General features: G+C 41.4%; 1 protein-coding gene across 3 annotated transcripts in view; it reads left to right on the top strand.

Annotated features, from left to right (window-relative positions):
- Positions 1–20337, top strand: part of ldlrad4a (low density lipoprotein receptor class A domain containing 4a) — a 45762-nt gene that overhangs the window by 14856 nt on the left and 10569 nt on the right. Inside the window, exons 2-3 of one of the 3 annotated variants that reach the window (XM_084695821.1) lie at positions 568–809; positions 4820–4915. In XM_084695821.1, coding sequence (XP_084551947.1) covers positions 770–809; positions 4820–4915 — 136 coding nt within the window. In that variant the 5' untranslated portion in view covers positions 568–769. Of the gene's footprint in view, positions 1–567; positions 810–4819; positions 4916–10824; positions 11283–17978; positions 18102–20337 lie in introns of those variants that run through there. The other 2 variants (XM_084695823.1, XM_084695824.1) reach the window with 2 other exon arrangements.

Genomic DNA, 20337 nt, shown 5'->3' with positions numbered 1-20337 from the left:
GAATATAAAGGTTATGGCAATACTGTGTGATAACAGCATTATGAATATTCTAAACAGATACAATTCTTAGAACTGTAAAGCAAATACAGATGTACAGTCAAAGCCATTTAAGAAAATGCCTTAAAAAAAACAATGTTGTTTCAAATCTTAAAAAAGTGCCATAAAAAAAGAAAAAGAAAATCTTTGATTCCAGGATGATTATCTCTGATAATCTAAGAAAAGTACCTTTGCAGTATTCTATTGGTATTGCAGTATTTTTACATACTGCCATAGATTCATTTGCTTTTATTTTGTGGAAGCCTCTAATCCGGGCTGTGTTTGAAGTATGTGTCGGTACCATGTTCTGATTTATGCATTTATTGTTAGACTTCAAAGCGTTATCCTATAACGTGTCTTCACATTTTGATTGAATAACAAAAACAAAACTGTATTTTGAGTTTGTGTTGTAGAAAAGGCCCAGCTATCCCCTCTTGGTATTCAGACTAGCTGAAATGTTACCTTTGGTCAAATTATGATAATACATCATCTCTAATTAATTTAGCATCTCTTATTCTATTCCATTTGCAGCTCCAAGTACAGATACATTGGAAGTAGGTCCTGCTCCTTCCAACAAGTCCCTGTCAGGAGAAGCTCTACACCTGCACAACTCACATATTTAACAAAGTGGGTGGAGTTAAGATGGAACTGAGACAGCCGTCTCCCTGGAGACCGTCCTCCCTCCCCTGGATTGGTTGAAGCTGCGACCATTAGGCATTGCTGCAGGAGCAGTATGCAGGCAGCTGACCATCCAGCCACTAACACTTTTACAGGTAAGGAGCCATCAGTCTTTATTTGTGCTTGATTGATTTTGTATGTTGCTTTGAAACCAATGACAATGATATATATATATAGTAATATTTAAGACAGTTAGGACAGGTCATATTACACTTGCAATAGTTGTGGAATTATAGCACTAAGATCCAGCACACATTCAGGTTATTTATATTCTGTAGAACACAATGTAATAATCTATTTAGGATATCTTTGACAGAATTCCTAGCTTCCATGTCTTCCAGAGCAAAGTTTTCAATGTGTGGCTGATAGACAGTGATTATCTATTAAAGATCTGGTTAATCATGCCACACTGTACATAGCCCCCAAGACATGCAACCAATCAATGCTAATTCAATCAATGCTATCAACATCCTGATTTGAATGCATGAAAATGCTTTTCTGATGTTTGGATTGGTCGGGGAGGAGAGCAGTACACACACAGTGGTTCCTTTCTGAAATGTTGTGTTCTGTACAATAATGCAATGCATAATGGATACTTCTTGGACTTGGAAGGCGGCACTGCAGAGCTGTAGGCAACATGATGTAGAGCTAAATGAGCCAAATGACCAGGGCATTGCACCCACAGCATGGACACATGGGGAACATTTCAGAGAAAGGAATGCCCATAGTTTCCCTTAACAGAAAAGCGCATAGACAAGTAACATTTGTTAACATAGAAATACAATATTAAAACTAATGCATGTCCCAGAGGACATTCCCATCTCAGGGGCTGGAGGCCTGCCTGTGGTCATGGATACGGTGCCCCTCTGTCTGTGTCAAACTGGAGGAAGTGCATCTCCTCTCCTCTGGAGGAGCGGGTATAGCTTGGTGTGGTGACAGTCTCTCTCCTCCTTCAGATGAATCTGCCGTCAGTGGATGAGTGGCACACTTGGCTGCTCCAACCGTGAGCAGCGCTTACGGGACCCGCCTACGGGGCATGCAAGGATTAATCAACCAATCATTTGACATTGATTTGAGGTGTATTCATTATTCAGACTGATAAATGACACAAATCAAATCAGTTGACGACTTTATACACACAATTATTGGCACTTTTGCATATCAATCAACTAGAACTTCTATAATATATATAATATTGGAAATGTATTGTAAATACAGTACATAAATGAGGTATTAGACATTCTTGTTCACGTACCTCTATCTCTCCAAACCCCACCTTTTGTTGTGAGGGTAAAGGTAGCCACCTCCTCCACCGGGGCTCACACTGTGTCAACTTTCTCTTGCTCCTCTGTCTGAGGTCAGTGAACCTGGCATTGCACTGCTTCGGTGTTCTTTAGACACCAGTTGACCCCAGACGATGCACTGACTGACATTTTGTAATCCTTCGACGCGGTTCCAGCCGTAGGAATACAAACAGAATGTCTCGATAAATATATATTTTTTAATCCTTACGTCGCCAAACTCTTATCTCAGCCTCAGTGAAAAATCCTTGTTTGTACCATTGGGCACCTGATTGGCTTAAGGACCATCCAAATTATTAAATGACTTTACTTATGGTGGAGTTAGACCTACAACTTCTGGGTAAATAGCATAAGCAACATACAACATTTCTTAATACTGACTCTTGCATTTGTCACGTGACTGTAGAGTTTAACTCTGGAGCCATTTGTTGGTTGCAACGTCTCTGCCATGATATAGAAGACAAAATGCATTACAATAATTTTACGAATGAATCCTGACTTAAAAGCAAACGGCGCCCTTTCCATAAAATGTGATTTTGGAACTATAGCTTTGCCAACAGAGCATAGACTACACCCCAGTATGCAATTTTAATATCTGATGTTGACCTGAAACTTGGGAGAGTGGAAATTAGGACTCAGCCTTCCAAGCCCATTCCTGAGAGAGCTATGAGGTAGAAAAGATTGTTTAAACAACTGGTCAGACTTTCGAGCCAAGTTGAGCCAAGCTAAGCATGGCTGAGAATGTTCTAGAGTCTGATTCATTATGAAGGGAAATGAAACAGTGGAACATTCTCTTCCCATTTCCCAGGCATGTGATTTGGATAGCAGCTGGTCAGAGTGCATGATGGGAAATCTGTACCGGTCCAATGAAGTGGCTCTGCAGCACAGGCCTCACTCAGGATGTCCACCCTGTCAATCATACAGCTAGTGTGATAAAGGGGTCACGACTTTTAGAAGAAAAAAAACTAGATTATATAAACATCTTTAAAGGTCTGTAAGGTGACGAAAGGCACATTGTCACATTGCAAGGCAATAGACTTCTGTCATATTATTATTTTTCTTAATAATTTGATGTGAGGTTTCATTGTGGTTTCCTTTCCTTTAATTTCCTTTCCTGCTAATCGTTGAAACATGTAGTCAGGTTCTATAAGAAAGTGATGGTAAGGGTTTGAGCTGAGAGACTGAATGGTTGTACTGATAAAGTCAAGTGGCTTGGGAAGGGTTAGAATAGGCACCTAGCTGTTATGTCTGCTGTTACTGTGCACACTCATTGGCCGCCACCTTAGATCAACCAAGATTGCATCCTGAATCTTGTGTCTCCTCTGTGCTGTTATCCTTCTGCATATCTGTGAACCACGTCAACATGGAAATAATACACAACCCACTCTCTCTGAAAAAACATTGGAAATACCAAAAAATCCACTGCCCACTTTCCTTTCTGAAAGAAACAAAGGTGAAAAAGAAACAATGAAAGCAGTAGGATGGAGGCAGAAAATGATCAATACCTGCAAGGTTAACTAGCGGTTAACTTAAGCTGTGTGAGGTGGGTGGAGGGACAAGGAGCAGAGAGAGGAAAGTGAGGACAGGTCTGGTTAGGCTTTCAGCTGCACTTGTCATCCTCCCTCAGTTCAAATGAGTCAGGCGATCTGCCTAGGTGTCCATGGCCTGTACATACAGTATTACCTCATTAGTGATGGAACAGTCTCTGTGTATGTGTGTCTGCTTGTTTGTCTGTAGGAGTTGGCTGAAAGCTTCAAGGTTTTTGTGGGGTGCATAAAATGTGTGAAATCAGGTACCCTTGTATGTCTAGCACATACTGTATATTTATATGTGGAACATAAAAGACAGGGTTTGTCAGTATTTGATCTTTTTGTCTTGGTCCTCCAAGACGAGGATTAACAGGCATGGTTTGTTATTTTCACAATGTTAGTCACAGCGGAGGGAAGACAATGTTGTGGTATGTCAGTTTGTTTTATTCCTTTTCCTGTCCATTACTTATGTCTGAGAAGGGAATGGTATTATGGTTTTGGATGTCCTCATTCGCTGCTACTCACAAGCGCCAATCATTGGGGGGAGCAACAGACAGAAATGGGATGGGGTGTGGTAAGGAGGACGAGAGGGAATGAGAGATAGGACAGGAGAGAAGACTTAAGAGAAGTCGACATGTACATTCACATTTGTAGACACCGAACATTTCGAATACCCAGTCAGTGAGCACACAGTATAAAGAAATCTGGCAATTCCAACAGTGAGTCAGGGAAAAGGGTTTTAAGATGTTGAGAGAAAGGGAGATGTGGAGGAGCAGACAGATAAAGAAAGATGGCTGAGGGTGTGTCGACACAAGATGGAGAGAGTGGCAATGAAGATAGAAAGAAAAAAGACAGAAGGAGATGGAACAGGCTGTTCTGCTCATGAAACCCTCCCCTCTAACGTGTAAGGAGGCGTTCCTCACTGAGAAAACCGATTTCTCATCACTAAACACTGGCCAGCAGAGGTCAGAGACAGACGAGTGTTGCTCAGCTTGTAGCTAAACGCCCTGGTCTGGGGTAGCTGTAACAACGATGGCTGATGTTGGGGTCATTGTGTGAAAAATGTGTATCCATACCGTGTGTGTGTGTTTTGTTTGTGTGGCTTTTCTTGGTTGGCAACAACAAATGGCAGAGATGACAGAGGAAGTTAAATCACTTTTCCCTTTCTTTGTCTGTGTCCCCTACATTTTCCTATCTTTTTTTCCTCCCTATCTCAACTATCTCCCTCCCACTCTCTTCCATTCTTCACCCTACCATCCCTGCCTGATTATGTAGAGTGCCAGTTCCACTGTACCAGCGGCGACTGTCTGCATAACGAGGAGAACTGCCCCCCTGTAACCACCCTGGGACCCCCACTGGACCCCTTGCAGAGTGAGTACACACATCCACCCGCCGTATTTGAAATTTCTGCGTACATACAGGAACATAACGGCTGCCAAGGTTAATGTGGAGAGCTGTTAAACCTGTGAGAAGTGTTCAACCAACTGAAGCACACACACTTTTTCCCAGTTGGCTTTTTGTTCCCCCCTTTCCTCTCGGTTTGAGACATGCTAGCAGAGTGATGTAATCAAGCATTTATCCCATCGCTTTCCCCCTGCTTCCCCCTGTGTTTATCTCTGTTGGTGAGGTGAGTGAGGCAAGAGGAAGAGGGTGAGACAGGGTCATGGCAGGTCAAAATGTACCATCTCTGTGAGAGCCCTGAGGACTGTGTGGATGTGCCCACCAGACTGGTGCTTTCTAGATTAGTGAAACAAGGCAAACACATCTTTCCTCAGGGGCCTTTCAGCCCCCTGATTAATATGCATGAGAAATTCTGTACATTGTGAGTGAATGCCGTTGAATATGTTGAACATGCATGATATTTGATGTTTGCTTAGACAGTAACATTTTAATCATCATTTGAATTAGTTTATTTTTGATATGGCTGTTTTTTTCCAATTGTTTTGCACAATAATACATTTCATATCCATCTTAAACACCCTTTGGCCTGGTTAAACAAGTAATTATGAACTTATTTTTTGTATTGTGTTGGATAATTTTGAGAGGTACATTGAACATGAGGTAGACTCTCAATTGAGGGATTGTACAGTTAATGGGCTACCGGATTTTGGTAGCAGTCGGAAAGGCAGACTTTGGGCTAGGCTAGGCAAAGCAAGATTCATCAGCCTCTGCATTTTTTGTTTTACCCAAGTTGGAAGAATCCCAAAGTGAACAGTTTTCTATGACCCTGTTTTAGTGCTTGTATTTGCTAGCAGAGCGCTCGACCTCCCCCACCTGCGGTTCTCCACACCCACTCTTTCATTATCTCCCTGTGTTTTATACATTTCTTTCACTCTCTCTTTCTTTCCCTCCATCTCTCGTGCTCACTCTTTCATTGTTTTCCTATAACTGTGTTAATGTTGAACTGGAATCATAGTGTTTTTTCGAAGGGGTGAGGGGGGGGGGGGGGGAGAGGGGGTTACTACACACTCTGTTCCTCTTCTTTGCTCTCAACAAGGGCCACTCTTCTGGAACTCACCCACCGGAGGCATTTCAAATATTTAGCTGTCTAACTGCCGCGATAATGATGTGAGTCAGATTCCTTTTTGCTGGAATAGTGATTTGCCTGATTTGCTACTGATTCGCAAGGGATATGGGAGGGTGTGGGGTTTGCAGAGAAATCTAATCTCATTTCCTCCTCGCCACCCAGACGGATCATGAATAGCGTCTAGACAAGATGCGTCTGAGAGCGTTGAGGGTCTCCCAGGACTGCCTCGGAGTCAGGGGGGGGGGGGGGGGGGCTTGCTCTCACACACGCGCCCTCACTCACTCTCACTCTCTCTCTCTCAAATCAAATGGCAAACAGAGTTGTGTGGAGGCTGCTGCAGTGCCTTCTTCCTCCCCCAATGCAGACAGACAAATGAGATCCAGACAGATGCCCTCTGTCTCAGCCTCTAGTTTCCGTCAGAGAGCGAGAGCCAGACAGCAACACAGAGGGGCTAGTTTGGGATGTAATGATTTCCTTGCAGTATCATGTTATTGACCTCTAGTGTTTGTAGTCCTAAGAAATCTCATAAACATCCATCTATGCTGTGTTAAATTCATAGTATACAGCATAAACGACTGCATTCAGTCCCATTTACTGGTGAAACAATAAAGAAAGAAAATGTGACTTTACAGTTGCTTGTAAAAGACAATTGGCTTTCTAGCTAACTACCGGAATGCCAATAAGGTTAGGAAGAGGGTAAACACGAAATGCATTTCAATTTCGGCTTACGGCTAACTACTTACCGCTAATGTTCAGTGTTCATTGTAAACCGAACGAATGGTTAGGGATAGGTGTTGTGAGCTAAAGGTGCAAGAGTCAAATGGCTCAATCCACTTTTTGTCCTAGTCCTGAAAACATTGTAAGACCAAAACTTGCGTCAACTCGTTCATGTCCTTGGTAAAGGGCCTATGAATGTCAAGGATTACTTATTATAAATGGGAGAAACATCACCTTTTTAAATGTATTTTCTTATTATAAATGGCAGAAACATCAGCTTAAAAAAAAAAAAAAATCATCAAGAGACAGTTGCAAACACTTACTTTTAGCATCTCAATGTGGAAAGACTTCCATCTCCTGTAACAACAACCTTGCAACCTCTAAATCCTTTCTGTCTTTGACACAGTTGTCAGAGCTGTAAGGTTTTAACGTTGGGTTGTCTGTCAGTGTCTGTTCCAATGTCTGTTCAGTAAAATCAGTATTATTTTCAATGTTCGTCCTGCCGCCCCCACATGACTCTTGACCCTGTGCTGGACCTCATGCAGACACACAGTTGCACAGAGAGACAGACACCCACATGTATGGCTTGCTGACTGTTCCAGACAGAACAGTCCATTGCGAGATCATTGTCTTGCAGAATCTAACCCACCAAGCAATAAAATGCCACCTAAGGAGAGGTGCTCATGTTATGTGACCAAGGGTTCAAACGATGTTAATCTGTGCGTGTACAGTATGACCGAAAAAAACTTTAGTGTCTGTGTTTTCATGTTTGTATATGCCTTTTATGCGGCCTTGGGTGTGTTTGTCAATTTTAGACAGCACTTAAAATTGCTCATCCTCGTCTCATTCTGCCTTGCAAAGTCATTTTCTGTGTGTGTTTGTCTGTGTGTGTGTGAGTGTGTGTGGGCCCGTGTGTGTGTGTGTCCGTGTGTGTGTGTGTGTTTGGGCCCGTGTGCGGTACAAATGAGGCTGTGGGGGCGAGTTTCGGCAGGACAGAGGCAACTATTCCTCCCTCCCCTCCTCCCCTGTTCTATCTCTCAGAAACAGATACAACAAATGAGAGAGCGAGAACACAGGCTGATGAAGGCACTTTTCTGAGACGGCGGTTTCACAGTTGCTTGTGCAACTGCTCTTCACAGTTTTATACAAGCAATCATCACACTCCACTGCTGTAAGAAATAAGGTTGCTGAATACGTTAATGGTCTGTTGAGTGTCTGTCTGCAGATCTTTGCAATGTCATCTAATGTCATCTTTCACAAAGTGTAGTGTTTATGTGGATAGATGGATAGAGGTTGTTTTTTCTAATCCATACAAACGCTCAGATGCTCATGCACTCAACTGGGGTCATTATGTGTATAGAGTCGATAGTTGAATTCCCACCTTTGAAACAGCCATACTAGATGGTAAAGATGTATTTATTTGTTTTATTTATAACTAAATAGCCTTTCAGCTCTAAAGCCCATTGATTAAGAACCAATGCCTCTGTTAGTGTCTTAAATTCTGCCATTTGCAGCATGGCCATCTAGTACCTGTCGGTCTAGAGATGGCTAATGGTTGCCAGGAGCAATGGTGCACCTAGCGACAAACTCTGTGAGCAACTGAAAAAAACAGAACAAGACTGTGGGGATGTGTGTGTGTCCTCCCCCGCACTGTTCACCACAGCTTTTTATAGGGCAGTTGGTATGTTTGTGAGTGCGTCTCCCTTCCCCCTGCCTATTCACCACAGCATTTTTCAGGGCAGTTCTGCTTACTGCATCCTGAGAGCAGGAAACTGCAGAGACGGCAGTGTCTGAGTGTACTTCAGCTGACCTGTCTGATGTTGTGCCCATGCGGCTCTCCTCACTCTCTACTCCCCCCCCCCCCCTTTCCACACAATGAATGACTACAGTTACTATGACGTGCATGCCCTACTGCATTAGAACTGCAGCTATATGCTTTGTTAGGCTAATAGAGAGATAGTTGAGACGTCAAGGTCAAGGGTTCAATTCCCTCTGGGATGTCATACTCTGCCTTGATATATGCACACACTGTTTTAGACAGTGGCCGGAGGACGTCCTAGCTCATTTGTCTGCCAGGTTGCATAAACTGTACAACTTTGTCATGTTTTGCACTCGCTTGGCATGGAAAGGACTCCTATTACCTATTTTTATGTGCACCAATGCATATTGTAACTTTTAGTGTGATCTTAATTATTTGTACATTTTGTATTTGCGTGTGTGTGTATGGTAACAAGACAAGTTTCCCCAGGGACTAATGAAGTACTTTGCAACACTTCTCTAATATAAAGAGAATAGCCTACTCCATTTCATCTATTATCTCCGGTAGCAACTATGTAGCTACGCTGTCCCCCTCTGCAATGCAGCCATTTTCCTGTAAAAAAAAAAAACGACATTAATGTTTGGCTGTGGGGTTGTTCATTAACCCAAGATACTGACTCTAACTATTGACTGCTTCGCCTTTCTGTCTGGTCTCTCCCACACCCCTCTCTCCATCCCCTTACTTTGTTTGGTCTAGACTTAGGGCTAGTGTGTGCATGTTTGTGTGTGTCCCTTAGATGTGTGCTTACATGAGTGTAGCCATTGCGTGTGTTTCTGAAGTCGGCCTCCATAGTGATAAATCCTTTTCTTTGCTAATCAGCTTGGCATCTAGTCTTTAAAAGAGGGGAGGCAAAGAGATTCTAGGTGCAGCAGGCCGAGCTGGTTAAATCACGGTTCTTGTCCTCCTGTCTGACTACAAGTCCATATATATACAGTGGTGGGAACAGAGCTTTGTAAAGATGACTGTCTGGTCGATTGTATCTCTCATGGTCACGTTAGTCTGCTTGTGCATGTTTGAGGAAGAGGCATGTTGTTTGTTATGAAAATGAGCTTCCTGGTCATAACAGACTCAAGCCTCTGACTGAGGAACTCGGAGAGAGTATATTGTCTCACTCAAATAATTGAATATCATATTGTAATTGAACACATGATAATCAATCGTTGAAAAGGGCAACAATGGGGGGTGAAAACGTTCCTAACTTTGTGTTCCCTGTGCCTGTGTCTGCATTAGCGCTCATCATAAGTGTTGCGTAATGCCATCTCTAGCACTAGGTGGCGACTGTTCAAAGTTTCACACTGGTCTTGGGTCTGTTTGGTATTCCTCACATTTGTGGCACTGTCTATGATATAGGGAGGGAAGCTGATTGTAGATCTGTGTACAATTCCTTAGAATAGTGACCTATATAAGGGTCAAATACATTGTTCATCATTCGAAAACAACTGATGGGCATTATTTGAATATGTTTATTTACCTACATATTACACATTTACAAATATTCTATATAAAAGCAACAAACTGGGATGTTTTTATGTCATGGTTTAAAGCAGTTTTCTTGACATGTCTCTGTATATGGGACATACAGGTAAGGTGTATTTGGTATTCATTGGGGAATGTTGTCTGCCTGTAGTCTTGACCTACAGTCTGGGATTCCTTTCCTGTGTGTGCTAAATCATTTGACTGGAGTGGTGTGGGGGAGCTTGGAGGGGATGCACAATCTGCATTTGTAAGGGAAGTTGAACAGAACATTGCATTTGGTAAACCTCTCCAAATGTTTTTAAGAACAAATATAATATAATCCCGTTTGTTGCTTTCCAAAGAAAGACATGCTCTTTAAAATATAATTTAAAACAGCATTTGACTTTTGTGACCCATGTGTATTAAAAAACAACGACAACAAAAAAACATTTACTTTTGTATATCAACTGTGTCTTTATTTCCATTTTTATTTGGACTCTCTTTTCTGTGGTTTCTTTCAAACTGATTGTGTTCTTTGAGTATTTGTAGAGGGTAAACAGTTTAGTTGTGAGATGGTCCACCACATCTGCTGGATATCCGCTAAACAGCGGGGTCAGCCCAAGGTTAGCTTCTTCAAATGCATGCCTTGATTGGTCGTGGCTGCCTTTAATGAGTGTGTGTAATTCTAAACGCCTGCGCTCACAGTGGCCAGACCAGCCCCTCTTTCACCGCCATTGTCACCACCAGTCTCTCCCTCACTACGAGTCTACTAGATTCCCTCTCCCCCACCCCCATGTCTAACTGCAACCGCTCCCCGTTTAGAAGTGATCGAGGAGGGGAGGGGGAGTAAAGCCTGCCCATATCGACTACACGTAACAGTGAACCATTCTTTTGAATGAATTCGAGGGGAGCACTGGAAAATCGTTAAGACGTCAAGATGCGGAGTATCTTCTTGCCATAGGTAACGACTGTAGCGGCAATATCGGCAAGGAACTAGAATGCCGTGAAAATGTGGAACGATAGAGGCCTGCTCTGACAGCGGGCTGCTGTACAAGTTGTCCTCCCGTAATAGGGCCGCTGCCGGCGGCTGTTCACCGGCGTCCCTTTACTCCTAAGCCCCATGCAAAACATAACGGTCCCGGGCAGCTCCATCAACTCAAACTCCAATGTCATTTGCTCCTGCAACTGCACCGGATCCCAGCCACAGGGGATGGATATATGTAAGTAATCGTAACCTTGTTTGGATTGTAAAATATTAGAACTGTCACAAATGTAACCTATTTGCGTATTTATTTCAACACCATTTAGGAGCCATGTAGCCTATTGCTTTGCGACATTGTAGCGTATTTTATAGCCTAGCTTAGAACCTCATGTGAAGATTCATTTCTATACACGTATTGCGATTTTTTTTCATTTCATATCCTGTAATTTTGGTCAAGCATAGCAATCGTGCTTTTCCTAAAACATTTGCGGCAGTGCTTTTTAGCTTATCGGTGCAAGATTAATTGGCGACACCAATTGTAATATAGTTTTCACTATTACTGTGTTGGTAAAATATATTTTCTTTTGTGTGCTGTGCAAACTTATAGCTTTCTTTCTGCTATGTTTCATGGTTAAAATCCTTCATGGGTTTTCCGTATAAAATTGCGGCTCTGCTGTGAAACGATTGCTTACGCAGACAATCGCCAAACTCCTGCAGTCTTAAGTTGGCGTACTCCCATAATAAAAAAAAATACTTAAACCATTTATTAAAAGTATGCTACTGTACACAGCAGTACTGACATAAGAATATAGAGCATATCTCTCCTGCTACCAAGTCGTCTAAACGACGGAAATAGGTTACCAGTCTGGAACTGCCAGACTAATTCACCGTCAGTTCACCCTTCCCCCACATTGTCAGACCGTCTTGCCTAAGCAAGCGTCCAGACGGGGATATGGGCTGTCTGAATCACTAGCAGGACAAAGGGCCAGCAATAATGAGCATGGGAACTAATGGGTCTCTCACCGGGACTGTGTGTTTGTGCGTGTGTATAAAAGTGCGTGTGTTACTGTGCGCGTCAGGGCCAAATATGTTATCTTTTTAAATGGAGTCTAGGCTACGAGACACACTTTTGTTCGTCTATGAAATGAATGTGAAAGACGTGGTGCATAATGGATTTGAACTAGATTGATATATTTAACTTAATTACCAACGTTTTAACTTATTTACATAATTCGAAGTATTAGTCTTTTATTTTCAAAAGAAGACTGCAGGAATACCCCCTCCAACCGTCTAATACAGTATTTGAAAAAGTTAGCCAGGAAAATGTTGTCTAGGCACATATGTAGAATAATTAGTCATAGGCTGGAACACAGATGTAGAAATATAAACCTGGTTAGTAAACATGTAAATATATTCCACAGCGGTGTGCATGTGGAAGTAGCCGACCTAAGCTATGCTGTCTGAATTACAGAAATATCTTACATTATATACATATTTTTTATTCAAAGGTACCTTTGTGTAGCATATGATGGCCAGACAGACATTTGCTTCATCTGAAAGGGACTCAAGCTGAGTCCTCAACTCACTGCAGTGAGGCCTGCGCATGGCCTAGCAGTGAGACACATTTAGTATGGCAATCATTGACACAGCATGAAAACCAGTCTTAGGGCAGCCCTGCCCTGCTCCTCAGTAAAATACATTGGTATGGGACACAGATTACAGTTTTCACTAATAGGCTATTGGCCAACGCTACTTTCCTTCTCTATCTTGATCGCGCACTTCACAGCTGCAGTGAGCAAAAAGCAATAGTAGCTGGCATTCAATATTTTCATGCCACCTGCATGCCACCTGCATGTGTATTGGTTTTCTTTTCTATAGGGAACTTGTGGGAATAACCAATAATTCCCAACTAAATGTACTTACATTTACATTACATTTACATTTAGTCATTTAGCAGACACTCTTATCCAGAGCGACTTACAGTAAGTACAAGTACAGAAGTACTTACATTTTATGTTTAACAATTATTTTGCCCAATGTTATGCTTTTTGCTTTAATTGTACTATAAATAACCGAAAACTGATTTATTTGAAGTTCTTACATTTTTACGCATAAACAAATTGGATAATTATTTTGAACAGAAATGGTTAAATAGATGTTACATTTTAGTTTGTCAGTTAGTTGTTCCCACTTTATTTTGAGTCAATGTTATATTAACTTGTATTCAATGCCTATTCTGTTAGTTTGGAATTTCTTATTCCCATTGGTGAGAAGGCGCTATTTCCTATAGGTCCTGTTTTTGCAGATGTGTTAGCCATTTGTATTTATCAGTTAAAATGCACAGTCATTACATATCAGAAACATACATTAACAAAACACTTCCATTATAGGTTGTAGCTGACAGTGTAATATCCTTGGCAAGCGGTGTTTAGGGTAGACAGTTGTAATTTCACATGGAGTCATATCGTGTTATGTGTCTTTATAATGGTAAAACTGAGAAAGACATTGGAAATAAAAAGCCAGTGTTATCAGGACGGATTAGTCCAATCAAAGAACAGAATTAGGGCCTCCCCCACAAATAACCCAGGTGCCAAGAAAAATATAGTTTGAAGTGTTTTAAAGTTTAACATTTTCTATTGAATACAAAAGTTTGAGGAGTATGAATTATTGCAATTACTACATAATCTCCCCTCAGCATTGGTTTCCCTTACCTGCATGACATATTAAATATGTCAATGAAAACAAGTGACATTTGAGGGTTAGGGTTATGTTGTTGTAGAATATCAGGCAGTAACTTAGTTGGAGTAAATTGCACCAGCAAAATACCATTTAACTTTTCCATTCGTATTGGACACGTGACAAAATGTGTTTTTTGGCAGTTGCAGGTTGCATTTGCATTCAAGAGAGCTTGTAGTCTACTAATCCATGAGTAACATTGCATACTCCTACTTTTCCAGGACTCAGGATTTAGAAATGCTGATTCTCATCTGGCAGCACAAGTATGGTGTAGGATGTTGGTTGGGAAGCACACTAAAAAGCAGTACACAGTACGCAGGCCCAATACTTGTTTATTTTAGTAAGATGTGCTTATCTTATCTGCCAAAAGTCTTTTAGCTCGCAGCCATTTTCAGAGAAAACAGGAACATGCTATTAATAGCATTCTGCGGTAAGTGAAGGAGATATCTTAATATGGGGACGGCTTTCTACCGTTCAGTGGTTTGAGAATAGTTTTTACGTGCTTTTCCAGACATACACAGACACACACACTCTTTTACACACACTCACACATGAAGCACAAGTGAGCGTAGAAACACACACACTCCACTCCCATACTGAGACTTGTTTGTGTGAGCCATCCATCTCCGCTGGGGTTGCAGCTAATTCCAACTGCAGAATGAGGAAACAGGATATGAGTCTGTTTTTTGGCTTGCCCCTGCAGCTTGGTTGAAACCAATACGTTGGGGGACAAAAACACACTAGTCTCCTCAATATCTGATCCCAGCATCAACTTGGCACTGTCTACCTATTCTCCACTGGCAGACTTTGCGTTGACACTTGGGTGTAGATTGAAACATTGCTATATGTATCTTTTCTAAACAACCGTGTTAACCAGAACTGTCCACTTGGCACAATAATGGAAATACTAGACCAGGTTTTCTATACTATATGCTGCTAACTGCTAGTTATATTTGATAATCTAAATAATCAGGGAAAGAAGAAGAAACCATTGAAGAAGTAGTTATGTACTTTCTCTTTAAAGCAAGAGTGTATTTAGCTGCTGTCTATGTAGTATCCGCAGCAACGCCTCAATAACAAAGCTAAGGAGTCCCACTGTCATGAACATATTTATCTATAAATCCATCTATCACTTATTGCACATTGCTTATTTTATATCTTATTTTAAATTTTACATTGTAAAGTAGTGTTTACATTTGTTTTTGATTATTGTACGTTATTTTAGATTTGTATATGTTTATTGTATGCACCTTCTTGCCACAGTAAATTCCTTGTTTGTGTGAACTTACATGGCAAATAAAGCTCATTCTGATTCTAGTACAAATAGAACTAGAATATTAAAACATTCATAACCAAATTAAACTTCATTATTAATTTCTTGAAAGGGGCAGTGTATAGACTTGTGATTCTGGATTAACTCAATCTCAATAAGTAGTGTTTGCTTTTATGATTGATGTGTGTTTTGACCATTCTAGCAAAGACACAAACTCGAATGGTAATTATATCTCACTTTTGCTTACTTGATAAGAGTTTGGTGCTAGAGAGTAGAGACACATTTTTAAGTTAAATAGTGCTGTACAGTACTGTTGTTTAAACCACACGCAAATGCTTTCAAGTGCCCTCCTGTAAAAAAAAGAAGAAGAAAAAAAATATATATATATATATAATGTCTGACAGAATTATCAGATAAATATCCAATTAAGAATCTTCTCCGGCTGTAATTTATTTTACTCTTTATCTATGAATGGCTAAACATCAATCTTTGGATTAATATGGCACTAATATGGTCCTTTTAAGGAAAAGTACATTAGCCTTACATACAAAATTTTAATAAAAACGAAAGTTTAAGCTTTCTAAAGTTGTAATGTACATTGTTAGCATTATTTATGCATTAGCTAGCCAGCTTATGTGTGAAAATTCTGCAAAGGGTACATTTGAAATGCGATGGCATGTGCCTTTGTACCTGTCAAAATATACCATTTGGCTTTCCAATGCATCTCAGTGGGTTGAAACCATGAAGAACATTATGCATGGCGTTTTGGTTCCTCTCAACTCCAACAGTATAATTGTCCAAGAACTGTATAATACTTATTAAGTGTAAGTATGGAAGGGTGTGAAATTTCGCTGAAAAATAAATTGTTTTCACGGTCAAGTTATTCCCTTATCATGCTTCAGTATCCACATCCATTCTTTCCCCTCTCTCTCTCATACCAGTTCTCCTCCCTACATCATCTCTCCATGCTCTCCCATCTTCCATGGCCCCTCTCCATCTGTGATTGATTCTCCAGGTCTGGAGAACCCAGACGGGAAGGCCATCAAAGCTGAGGTTTTAACGGTCCCAGACCAGCCGTAATGTAGATCTTTTTAATACCCTAATGCATAGAGGGGCTGGCAGAGAGGAGGAGGAGGAAGGGGGAGGTGTATGAGCTGACAACTAAGGTCAGCTGTCAAGCCTGTCTCTGGTATTGTATCCCTCTTTGGTGTTAGTGGTTTTACTCAATAGAAAAGACAGAAACATTCGAGAGAGGGGTGAAAATATGAGGATGTGGGGAAAAAGGGTGAAGGCAGACAGATGATGGGTGACAAGGTTTTCACATACAGAGAGAATTTCATTCAGGGAAAGCAGGTGAAACCAAGTAACAGAAGTGGCTTTGATGTCTGGGTTTAGTAAAGGTTCCAATCCTCGTTCAGTATTACACAGAGCATCCTTTACTGGCAGGATGATGTCAGTCAGGGATGTAAGATTTCTGACCTGTCACCACAGCCCCAAGTGTAGAATCGCCTACCCTACTGTGTCTACCCTAGTTGTTTCCAATGTCCCTTCCATTTAGATATATGCTTGGGGGTCAAAGGACACTGAGCTGACAGAGATTGACCCAGGCATGATTGTGTGCAATCCCGCCCCCCCCCCCCCCCCCCCCCCCCCCCGAAACAAGCAGCTGCGTCCCTTATATCTCTGCAGTCACCCAGCCTTGACATTGGCCATGGTCCTCTCTGTTTCCCAACCCCCTTTTGTGGTGGGACCCTCATTCCTCTAGGGACCTGCTTTTTAGGGGTGGGTTGGGGTGGTGGTTGTGTGTGACTGACTGCAGTGTATATTATATTCAGTGTGTCTGCATTTCTCTTGAATGAATGGTGTCTGAAGTCTGGGTGCCTTCTCAAATTTTGATTCCACTTCAGTCTTCCATAAAGTCTATCTGTCTGAATGCTGCATTGTCTGACAGGTTGTTGCTCGGCTAGATCTTGCATTACCAGACACAGTTTAATTCTGTATTGGGCTATGGCATTTCTATGTGCAGTATGTTTTCAGAAAGTTGTTCTGAGAAAGACATTTGTGATTGCCAGTAACTAGTAGCTGTACATACTTTGCACTCAGTTGTTGATGACTCAACCAAATGTGAAATATAAAATTGAAACTGTTGCATAGAGCCTGCCGGCTGAATATTTTTTAGATGTATAGGTTATCATGGCAAGCTCAACTCCACACTGAGAGGTGATCTACCCATGGTCAGAATGTGAACATGGGTAGATCAACTACTATTGCAGTTTTTCAGTTACTCCCTAGCAACTATTATAGCACCTTGATGAAGTCTTCAGAGTGATACTTTAACATTACCATCACCATAACGTTTTCCTGCACAAATTAACTACCTGAAAAATATAACTATGGTATCATGGCTTGTTACCACCTTGTTACCAGGTATGGATAATGACTTGGTCTAAGTGGTTGTGCTAAAAGGTTTACCATATTTTTTGGAAAATAAGACGCATTTTCTGTAACTGCACCCCACCAGAATGGGAGCTTTGAGTTTGTAAATCTGAGTAAAAACCGCACTGGACTAAATGCCGCACTTGATACGGGAACAATGATACCATTACCAAGCAATGCAGAGTAGCCTATATGCGATCTTACGGCATGCCACTGTGTAAAACACTTCGAAAACGAAAGTGAGTGCGTAATGTGTGTTTTCTATTGGCCAGAAATTAACTAATATTTAACTTTAGAAGCGTGAGTTCTAAATATTCCCGACAGTCCCCAATGCGTAAGTTATTTTTCAGAAACGGTTGCTAGCTAGCTTTAGTTAGCTTCCGGGCTAAGTTAGCTAGCATAATACTCATAGCAATGCTACTACCATGCTAGTGTGTTACTTGTTAGCCGTCTCATTAGTAAATTTAGAAGCCATACTAAAGCGTTTTGTGGCATAGTTTATTTTGAAAATATTCAGTTGCAATGTTCGAAATTGCATATATGCGTTGTTACGCTGTGAGACCCGCATTCGAACGATCACATAACGCAATGTGCGACGCCACTCCTTAACGGGTTAGTGATTTATACTTGTATCTAACGCTATTTCAGTGGATTTAAACATAGTATTCCTACTGTCTTTCACTCAGCAAGAATATAAGAGCATTACATTTGCTGCCTATTATTTTTGTAATTCCATCTATTTTTTTTTGCAAAAAGAGCCAATAGTTTGTAATGTGCAGCTGATGATACTGTAAACCTTTATTTTTTCAACCTAATTTTGATTATTGGCTAAGTACATAAAGTACATTTTGATGTGTTCAAACCCACATGGAAAATATGTGGAATTCTAGATGCCTCCAGATCTCTGCTCGGAATCTTGGAATGCTCAAACAAAACTCCTTGAACCCACTGCTCTGCATTTAGATTCTTATTTCTCTGAGGGCTGGGTGGGGCTAGGAAGAGGGCAATAAGGCTTCGACGCAGATGAGACTGTCGCCCAGACGCCAGACACAACAACTCAGCGCGACCAGCCCCCTGGTCTCTGTAGCTGGGTAAACCTATCGCCAGGGGAGTGTCGTCAGACACACACCCACACGTACCGGCTACAATTATTGGGTTAGGCTCATCACACATGCAGCACACTGCTCATTACCGTGGGCAGCTTGTCTCCCCCCCAGCCTTAACCCAAGTCAGGGGTCAAGGCCTTGTTCCTGCACCCCTGTGAGTCACAGCTGAGGCTTTGTCTTCTCTGTGTGCAATCCCCCCCTCTCTCTTCCTTGTTCTCGTTGTACACCATAGTATTCCTTTGCAAATACACAGTATTTTGTTGCTGGCTTTTTGGTTGGACAAGTGTAGCGAAGAGGATCATGGTTGACTGTCCATTTTGGATCAGAGTGTTTTCATACGAATTTCATACGTTTCATGCTTTTTGACTCGGATGAGCACCATTCAGGCAAGTCAATGCGTCCTGTGATATGCAGCGATAATGCTTTATACCATGCAATATGAAAGACCATATCACAGAGTATATTACAGTCATGTTTTGTAGACTGTAGACACTGGCTCCTCCCCTGTCTACTATCCACCGCACAATGTGGGGGCTTTGGTTGCTGACCCCCATTTATAACCCAGTCAGAGATCTGATTGTGTCCCCTTCCTAGCTCTCATAGCCCCCCATCTACACCTTCACCCTCGACCCCCAATCCTGTCTAGTACACACTCCCCCATCTTTCCTTTTTCCCAGCTGCCCCCCAATCAGCATAGAGATGGTTCTATTGTCTAGAGATGAGGGCCACAGTGTCTGGTCTGGCTGGTCCATTCTTTTCCTTTCCTTTTTTTTGGTTTCCTCTCCTCTCCTTTTCTCAGAGCAGTACAGGGAGAAATTGTCATACAGATAAAAGATACAGTATACAGAGAGAGGAGTGTAGAGGGAGGGGAGAGGTAGAAGTAAAGGGCAAATGATAGACAGAGTGCCAGACATGCAGGCAGAGAGACAAAGACAGATGGAGAGAGAGAGAGAACGTGAAAATAGTCGTGGAAAGTACATAAAAGTACATATACTAAACACACACACTCACAAACAGACTTCTGCTGCGAACATTTTAAAACTAGTCTGAGGGGCCATGTTTTTGGAAATGCATTTTTCTGAATTTAGCATTGTGCTGATGACGGAATATACAACATGTAGAAGGAGAGGAGAGTTAACCATAGCTGGATTAAGACCCTGCGGTTGAACTCAGTCAATGTACAGGTTACAGTGTTACAGGTTGGGTTCAACGTTCTCACTATATCAACTGTCTGGTAGATGACCAGTCTATCAACATTCTCTTTCTCCCTATTAATGCATAAATAACATAGTATAAACAGATACATATAAACAATGACGTCTGAAAGGTATGTGGAACATATTTAACCCCGGTAGAGCTACAATCAGTCATATAACGGTGTGTAAGAACCAATGCTAAATGTTTTATATTTCGTGACAATTCTAGTTCAAACCATCTCTTCACTAATAAAGACATCTTACATTGGTTTTATATTCTGTTTAGCGTTGAATGCTTCCGTTTGTGTGCCAATAAGGGGGGCAGCGTCACTGCATTCCATATGTTTAAAGTCTGTTAATGATGCATCACTTGCAGCATGAGTCAGTGATGAGTTGATCAGACTGACGCCCCACAAAAATAGATGCAACTAGATAAGAATGGTAAAATAACGAAAACTTGGAGAGGAATATAATAACATAATGTCTTATTTTTGAAATGTCATCCGGTAAGTCCATGTAGGGGAAATAACAAATCATGCACAAATT

The sequence above is a fragment of the Hypomesus nipponensis genome, chromosome 4 (assembly GCF_054491055.1).
Source record: "Hypomesus nipponensis isolate SF chromosome 4, ASM5449105v1, whole genome shotgun sequence".
Taxonomy (NCBI): Eukaryota; Metazoa; Chordata; class Actinopteri; order Osmeriformes; family Osmeridae; genus Hypomesus; species Hypomesus nipponensis.
This window is presented reverse-complemented; position numbering and strand designations above follow the sequence as displayed.